The sequence below is a fragment of the Heterodontus francisci genome, chromosome 33 (genome assembly GCF_036365525.1).
Source record: "Heterodontus francisci isolate sHetFra1 chromosome 33, sHetFra1.hap1, whole genome shotgun sequence".
Taxonomy (NCBI): domain Eukaryota; kingdom Metazoa; phylum Chordata; class Chondrichthyes; order Heterodontiformes; family Heterodontidae; genus Heterodontus; species Heterodontus francisci.
This window is the reverse complement of record NC_090403.1, coordinates 26285172-26294460: the sequence shown is the minus strand read 5'-3', so window position 1 is coordinate 26294460 and position 9289 is coordinate 26285172. Positions and strand designations below refer to the sequence as shown.

Genomic DNA, 9289 nt, shown 5'->3' with positions numbered 1-9289 from the left:
GCACAAACTCCAAAAATCCAGCAGAATATTATCACTTTTCGAATGTAATGCCACACATTAAATCCGACAGCATGGCAGTGCCAGTGAGAGTTCCCAGCAGAATCCAGCCGCACTCTCACACCATTCAGCAACACAGACGGTCGCTCCTGGATCAGAATCGGCTGCATTTCCACTTTCAGATTTTAAGTCAGTGAACAAGAAGCGTTTTGGCGCTGAACATCGAAGCCGTCGGTTACTCATCCTTCAGATCAGTGTTTTACTCTGGGTCGCTTGGGATGGCTTTGCCCAGTGTTTGGAGATTTTGGATGGTGTTGGTCTTGTTGCCCGGGACCCTGAGTCTGGGCTGTGAGAGGTTGCAGTTACAACAAGTTCTCAACACAGAGACTCTGAGCAAACTGAATGAAATGGTGAGTTTAAAACACATTCAGAACCATAACCGGACCACACAGGGTTTGTTTGTTGTGAAACCCCATATCAGGAGAAATAGTTTGCAGTTTATAATTTTGCTAATTAATAGTCAGTGATTCTGTAGTATTTCAGTTTCTGGGGCTGATTGTAACAGTGATTGTTGTCTCCTCTCAGGGCGGTCCCTTTCCTCGACACTGTGTAAAACAGAGGCTCTCGCTGAAAACCAAGCCCTTGAACCTGATGAAACTTTCGAAGGGATTCGAGGTGAGTGAACACTGGGTTTATTTTATTCAAACTGGAGTTTTATTGAGAGTATGAGTAAGATCATCAACCTGATCAGAAATTTCAACACCAGGAAATTTAAATCCAGTGTTTTCCGCCCATTGGTGTGAGAATGACAGCAGAACTACTCAGTCATTCACTCACTAACTATATCACTCACAATGACAGCACTTACTTTCTCCTTAATTCTAACAGTGGAGGAACGGCGATATACTCCCAAGTCAGGATGGTTTGTAGCTTGGAGGGGAACACGCAGGTGATAGTGTTGCCAAGCAGCTGCTGTGGTAGAGGTTGCAGCTTTGGAAAGTGTTGTCGAAGAATTCTTGGTGATTTGCTGCAGTGCATCTTGTACATGTTACACACTGCAATGCTGGTGGAGGGAGAGAATGTTGAAGGTGTTGGATCAGGTGTCAATCAATTGGGCTGCTTCATCCTGGATGGTGTCGAGCATCTTGAGTGTTGTTGGAGCTGCACTCATCCAGGCAAGTGGAGAGTATTCCATCACATTCCTGACTTGTGCCTTGTAGGTGGTGGACTGGCATTGGGGCGTCAGGAGGTGAATTACTCCCGCAGAATTACCAGCCTCTGAGCTGCTCTTGTTGCCACAGTATTTATATGACTGGTCCTGTTAAGTTTCTGGTCAATGATAACCCTCAGGATGTTGATAGTGGGATATTCAGTGATGGTAATGTTGTTGAATATCAAGTGGAGATGGTTAGATTCTCTCTTGTTGGAGATGGTCATTGCTTGGCACTTGTGGTCATGAATGTTACTTGTCACAAGAAAGCCCCCAGCGATTTAACATCCGCAGCACTTAAAGCAGCCAGAAGTACTGCACAAAGAACAGCTAGGCGTTGCGCAAACGACTACTGGCAACACCTATGCAGTCATATTCAGCTGGCCTCAGACACCGGAAACATCAGAGGAATGTATGATGGCATGAAGAGAGCTCTTGGGCCAACCATCAAGAAGATCACCCCCCTCAAATCTAAATCGGGGGACATAATCACTGACCAATGCAAACAGATGGACCGCTGGGTTGAGCACTACCTAGAACTGTACTCCAGGGAGAATGCTGTCACTGAGACTGCCCTCAATGCAGCCCAGCCTCTACCAGTCATGGATGAGCTGGACATACAGCCAACCAAATCGGAACTCAGTGATGCCATTGATTCCCTAGCCAGCGGAAAAGCCCCTGGGAAGGACAGCATTACCCCTGAAATAATCAAGAGTGCCAAGCCTGCTATACTCTCAGCACTACATGAACTGCTGTGCCTGTGCTGGGACGAGGGAGCAGTACCCCAGGACATGCGCGATGCCAATATCATCACCCTCTATAAAAACAAAGGTGACCGCGGTGACTGCAACAACTACCGTGGAATCTCCCTGCTCAGCATAGTGGGGAAAGTCTTTGCTCGAGTCGCTCTGAACAGGCTCCAGAAGCTGGCCGAGCGCGTCTACCCTGAGGCACAGTGTGGCTTTCGTGCAGAGAGATCGACTATTGACATGCTGTTCTCCCTTCGTCAGATACAGGAGAAATGCCGTGAACAACAGATGCCCCTCTACATTGCTTTCATTGATCTCACCAAAGCCTTTGACCTCGTCAGCAGACGTGGTCTCTTCAGACTACTAGAAAAGATCGGATGTCCACCAAAGCTACTAAGTATCATCACCTCATTCCATGACAATATGAAAGGCACAATTCAACATGGTGGCTCCTCATCAGAGCCCTTTCCTATCCTGAGTGGTGTGAAACAGGGCTGTGTTCTCGCACCCACACTTTTTGGGATTTTCTTCTCCCTGCTGCTTTCACATGCGTTCAAATCCTCTGAAGAAGGAATTTTCCTCCACACAAGATCAGGGGGCAGGTTGTTCAACCTTGCCCGTCTAAGAGCGAAGTCCAAAGTACGGAAAGTCCTCATCAGAGAACTCCTCTTTGCTGACGATGCTGCTTTAACATCTCACACTGAAGAATGCCTGCAGAGTCTCATCGACAGGTTTGCGTCTGCCTGCAATGAATTTGGCCTAACCATCAGCCTCAAGAAAACGAACATCATGGGGCAGGATGTCAGAAATGCTCCATCCATCAATATTGGCGACCACGCTCTGGAAGTGGTTCAAGAGTTCACCTACCTAGGCTCAACTATCACCAGTAACCTGTCTCTAGATGCAGAAATCAACAAGCGCATGGGTAAGGCTTCCACTGCTATGTCCAGACTGGCCAAGAGAGTGTGGGAAAATGGCGCACTGACACGGAACACAAAAGTCCGAGTGTATCAGGCCTGTGTCCTCAGTACCTTGCTCTACGGCAGCGAGGCCTGGACAACGTATGCCAGCCAAGAGCGACATCTCAATTCATTCCATCTTCGCTGCCTTCGGAGAATACTTGGCATCAGGTGGCAGGACTATATCTCCAACACAGAAGTCCTTGAAGCGGCCAACACCCCCAGCTTATACACACTACTGAGTCAGCGGCGCTTGAGATGGCTTGGCCATGTGAGCCGCATGGAAGATGGCAGGATCCCCAAAGACACATTGTACAGCGAGCTCGCCACTGGTATCAGACCCACCGGCCGTCCATGTCTCCGTTATAAAGACGTCTGCAAACGCGACATGAAATCGTGTGACATTGATCACAAGTCGTGGGAGTCAGTTGCCAGCATTCGCCAGAGCTGGCGGGCAGCCATAAAGACAGGGCTAAATTGTGGCGAGTCGAAGAGACTTAGTAGTTGGCAGGAAAAAAGACAGAGGTGCAAGGGGAGAGCCAACTGTGCAACAGCACCAACAAACAAATTTCTCTGCAGCACCTGTGGAAGAGCCTGTCACTCCAGAATTGGCCTTTATAGCCACTCCAGGCGCTGCTTCACAAACCACTGACCACCTCCAGGCGCGTATCCATTGTCTCTCGAGATAAGGAGGCCCAAAAGAAAAGAAAGAAAGAACTTATCAGCCCAAGTCTGAATGTTGTTCAGCTCTTGCTGCAGGTGGAGATGAACTGCTTGACTACCTGAGGAGTCACGGTTGGTACTGAAAAAAGTGAACATTCCCACTTCTGAGCTTCTGATGGTGAGAAAGTCATTGATGAAGCGGCTGAAGATGGTTAGGTCTGGGACATTAACCTGTGAAACTCCTGCAGCGATGTCCTGGGGCTTAGATGTTTGGCTGTCAACAACCACAATCATCTTCATTTGTTCTAGGTATGACTCCAATCAATGAAGAGTTTTCCCCCTGATTCCCATTGACTTCAATTTTGCTAGGGCTGTTTGATGCCACACTCAGTCAAATGCTGCCTTGATGTCAAGTCAGTCACTCTCATCTTACCACTTGAATTCAGCCCTTTTGTCCATGTTTGGACCAAGGCTATTATGAGGCCTGGAGCTGGATAGCCCTGTTGGAAACCAAACTGAGCATCAGTGAACAGGTTATTGCTGTGTAAGTGCCACTTGATAGAACTGTTGACCACACCCTCCAGCACTTTGCTGATGATCGAGAGCAGACTGATGGGATGGAAATTGGCCAGATTGGATTTGTACTGTCTTTTGTGCACATGACACACCTGGGCAATTTTCTGCATTGATGGGTAGATCGCAATGTTGTAGCTGTACTGGAAAAGCTTGGCTAAGGGTGCAGCTTATGCTGGAGAACAAGTCTTCAATTCTACTGCCAGGATGTTGTCAGGCCCTATAGCCTTCGCTGTATCCTGTCCCTTCAGCCATTTCTTGATATCACGTGGAGTGAATTGAATTGGTTGAAGATTTGCATCTATGATGCTGGGGTCCTCACGAGGAGGCCAAGATGGATGCAAATACTTTAGCCTTGTCTTTTGCACTAATGTTCTGGGCTCCCCCAACATTGACACTGGGGATGTTTGTGGAGCCTTTTCCTCCTGTCAGTTGTTTAATTGTCCACCACCATACACAACGTGATGTGGCAGGGCTGCAGAGCTTTGATCTGATCCATTGGTGTGGGATCTCTTAGCTCTATGGCATGCTGCTTCTGCTGTTTAACATGCATGTTGTCCTGTGTGGTAGCTTCACCAGGTTGATATCTCATTTTTAGATATCCCTGGTGCTGCTCCTGGCTTGCTCTCTTAAACTCCTCATTGAACCGAGGTTTGATCCTCTGGCTTGATGGTGATGGTAGAGTGAGGGATATGTCAGGCCATACAGTTACAGAGTGTGATTGAATACAATTCTGCTGCTGCTGATGGCTCACAGTGCCTCATGGATGCCCAGTTTTCAGCTGCTAGATCTGTCCTGAATGTATCCCATTTAGCACCGTGGTAGTGCCATTGCACACAATGGACAGTATCCTCAGAGTGAAAACAGGACATCATCTCCATAAGGGCTATGTGGTACTCACTCCTACCAATACTGTCATGGACAGATGCATCTGCAACAGGTTGATTGGTGAGGGTGATGTCAGGCAAATTTCCTTTTTCCTGGATCATCACCACTTGCTGCAGGCCCAGTCTGGATGTTACATCCATCAGGACTGGACCAGCTCGGTCAGTAGTGCTGCTACTGAGCCACTCTTGGTGATGGGCATTGAGGTTCTCCACCAAGAGTACATTCTGTGCCATTTCTACCCATACTGCTTCCTCAAAGTGGTGTTAAACATGAAGGAGTACTGATTCCTCATCTGAGGGATATACATGCATTGGAAGCAGTTCAGCAAAAGCTCTCTAGGCTGATTCCTAATTTGAAAGGGTTGTCTTATGAGGAAAGGTTGAGGAGGTTGGGTCTATACTCATTGGAGTTCAGAAGAATGAGAGGTGATCTCATTGAAACATATAATATTCTGAGGGGGCTTGACAGCGTTGATGCTGACAGGATGTTTTTCTTCGTGAGATAGACAAGGGGGCACAATTTTAAAATAAGGAGTCTCTTTTTAAGATGGAGACGAAGAGGTCTTTCTTCTCTCAGAGGGTCTTTAATATTTGGAATTCTCTTCGCCAGAGAGCAGTGGTGGGTGATTCACCGAACATATTCAAGGCTGAGTTAGACAGAGTTTTGATCTACAAGGGAGTCAAGAGATATGGGGGTGGTGCTGGTTAAGGGAGGAAAGTAGAGTTAATGTCACAATCAGATCAGCCATGATCTTATTGTGTGGCAGAGCAAGTTTGATTGTCTGAGGGAGGTTTTAGGTGGTAATCAGCAGGTGATTTCCTTGCCCATGTTTGGCCTGATGGTGTGAGAATCCATGGGGTCTGGAGTCAATGTTGAGGACACTTCCTCCCGACTGTTTACTACTGTGCAACTAACTCTGCTGGCTGTATCTTGTCCCACTGCAATGATGATGGAGTAGTCTGGGACAATAGCTGTATGGTATGATTCAGTGAGTATGAATCTGCCAGGCCAATACTTGAGCAATCTGTGGGACAGTTCTCTTTATTTTGGCACAGGTCCCCAGATAATAGTAAGGAGGATTTTGCAGGGTTGACTGGTCAGAGTCTGCCATTGTCATTTCTGGTGCTGTGGTCAATCTGTCCAGTTTTATTCTTATTCAACTTTTCTACAGTGGTTTGATACAACTGTGTGGCTTGCTAGGCCCTTTCAGAGTTGGGTCTGGAGTCACATATAGGCCAGACCAGGTAAGGGCAGTAGATTGAGCATTGATGAAATAGATGTGTTTTTAATGACAATCCATTAGTTTCATGGTAACCATAAATGAGACTCGCTTTTAACTGCAGATTTAATAATTATATTTAATTTCCACCAGCTGCTCTGGTGGGATTTGGACTCATGTTCCCAGAGCTTTTTCCTGGCGTCTGAATTAGTATTCAACTAACATTATCAGTACGCCAGTGTCCCCTAATCATTCTTTTAATCATTTCACACCCTCCATCTATGTTAACCATGAATCTTGTCAAATTACTTTGCTTCTCATCATCTCACTTCCTCTAATTATCTAAACTCACCCATTCATCTTACACAATGTAACAATCTGCCTCCCTCTAACCATCTCACTCCTGTGCTACAGTGATTGGCTGTGTGGTTTGCACCATCAGGGCAGGTTACGTCATAGAATCATTGAATGGTACAGAAGAGGCCATGTGGCTCATCATGCTTGTGCAGGCTCCTTGAATGAATTATTCCCACTCCCCCCCCCAATTTCCCACTACCATGCAAACCTTTCCTCTTCAACTATTTATACAATTTCCCTTTCAAACCAATTATTGATCTTTTTCACCACCCATTCAGCAAATCCATATACAGATATTTTGAAGATCTATAGACACAACAATCACCACACCTCCCTCAGCAATCCTTTCTGCTACTTGATCGAATAACTCAATCAAGTTAGGCAAGCATGATTTTACCTTAACAAATTTTTACTGGTTGACATTTACTAAGTCATATTTTGGTAAGTGACAATTCATTTTACCTTGGAAAAATAGTGTCGACAAACTTACCGTCACCCATGATCGGCGAACTGGCCTGTGGTTGTCAAGTTTACCTCCTTTTTTGAACAGGGTGAAAACTTTCAGTCCTTTGGCATCACTCTCACATCCAATGAGTACTGGAAAATTGTGGCCAGAACTTCCATTATTTCAGCACTTACTTTCCTCAGCAACCTCAGAAATATTCTATCCAGGCCGGGTGACTTTCCTACTTAGAGTGCTATCAATCTTTTAACTACCTCCTCTGTATCTATTTTCACCCTATCCAATTTTTCTTCTCCCCCCACCTCTGCCAAACACCCATCTTTACTGTGACATTTGAACCATCCTATTTAGTGAAGACACGTGTAAATTAATCATTTAGATCCTCAGCTGTACCCTCTGCCTCCAGAAGAAAATTGCTTTTCGGCCTCTAATTACTAACCCTTTTTTCTCTTTGCATGCTTATAAAAGATTTGTAGCTTCCCTTTTATGTTTGCAGCTAGTCTATTTTCTATGCATTCTGCCCCTCATTTCTTTGATAGTTCTCCTCTGTACTGTTTATATTCAGCTTCGTTCCCCACGTTATTATGAGCCTAATACTTATGAGAAGCCTTCCTTTTCACTATCTATTTAAGCTCTCTATCCACGGAGCTCGAATTTTGCATGTCCTTACTTTCTGCTTCATCGGAATGAGACCAGTCTGTATCCAAGATGTCTTCACTATTAAAGCCTCCCGTTGCTTATTTACTGTTGACCTATTCCTTGTTCCTTTCCATTACTACTTTAAACCTAAAAGGTATAAGACCCCCTCTAATGTCATTGTGTCGATTGTGCACAGGCCGAGGACAGGATCCAGATTGTCCATCAAACCCTGCGTCACATCAACAAGATCTACAGCATGAACCTGGGCCCAGTCACATGGCCCCGAGACAAGGTGGAAAACTTTCGTCTTCTCCTCGATCGGCAACTCGGAGAGCTGGAAGAATGTGTCTGGAAATTGAGATCAGAGTCCAAGCCCAGGAGCAACACTGCCATTCACAAATACTTCAGGAATCTGGAAAAGTTTCTCAAACAGAAGGTGGGACAATTGGTATTTTCTGTGTAATTACTAGCATGTAGTTCATTTCACCCCATTTAAATCTATTGATTCTCTAATGGATTTTCCCGAATATTTCCTTCCTTCAGATATTCAGTGACTGTGCCTGGGAAATAATCCGCACTGAGACCAGAGCCTGTTTACAACAGATCCTTGTTATAACAGCAAAAATCAGAAGAAGAAACTGAAGACTTTCCAAAGACATGTTTAGTACAGACTGAAAAAAATAAATATTTATTTTTAATGCATTAAATGTATAACTACATATATTTTATTTAACAGTATTTATTTTATTTAATATTTTAATGTAATTGGATTGCTGTAATGATGCCATTGGCAGCAAAATGACCGATAGAGAAGAATGACTGGCTTAATATTGCTCATATTTAATATTTTATTTTATTTATATTTATTGCTGTGATAATTTCCTGTGATGAAATGCTAAAGGGCTCATTGTGGGGAGTCTGGTTTTGAATGCACTATTGGGCTCTCAAGGGTGTAGGTTTGCAGATCAATGAACCCTGAGTCACACTGACCTTTACAATTCTGCTCTCCAAAGAGCCCAAACTACAATCCATCTCAATTCATCCTAATTCATTGATATTTATTGTTGTGATTTGTTCACATAATGAAATGTTACAGTGTTATACAATGTGTAAAGTGAGTTTAAAAATTAACTTATTGATATTTATTTAGAGTTGTGTGATAGACAATGTTTTTGTAAACTGGAAATCTTTTATACTGAATGAATATATGTTGGTGTAAATAAATTGTTTTCAAAAATTCACATTTACAAGAATAATGTCTATTTCTCATTTGTGTTGATCAGTTTTCCATACTCACTATAAATGCTCTGGATTTTTCTCCTTGCTGTCTGTTACTGATACAATCTCTGCTCAAGTCTCCTCTCTCTGCTGTCTGATTTTCCCTCACTGCTCAAAGCTGTCAATCCATTTCAAACCCAATTTACCTGATTTTCCACTTTTTTCTCAACTTCATATCCGCACTCCAAATGAGAGAGGATTAAGCCTGAGGTGTTAAACAGGAAAGGGCAAAATAAAGCCATCAATTGGAAATGGACGAAGAAAAGGATGGGTGGCGGCAGGAGATGACTGGAG

The 9289-nt window shown here is 44.3% G+C and overlaps 1 protein-coding gene across 1 annotated transcript; it reads left to right on the top strand.

Moving 5' to 3' along the window:
* The first annotated feature begins 275 nt into the window (after window positions 1–275).
* Window positions 276–8359, top strand: LOC137347902 (interferon alpha-A-like). Its single transcript, XM_068012948.1, has 4 exons — window positions 276–407; window positions 583–672; window positions 7914–8153; window positions 8261–8359. The coding sequence occupies exons 1-4, from the start codon at window positions 276–278 to the stop codon at window positions 8357–8359; spliced, it is 561 nt and encodes a 186-aa protein (XP_067869049.1).
* Window positions 8360–9289: the final 930 nt, after the last annotated feature.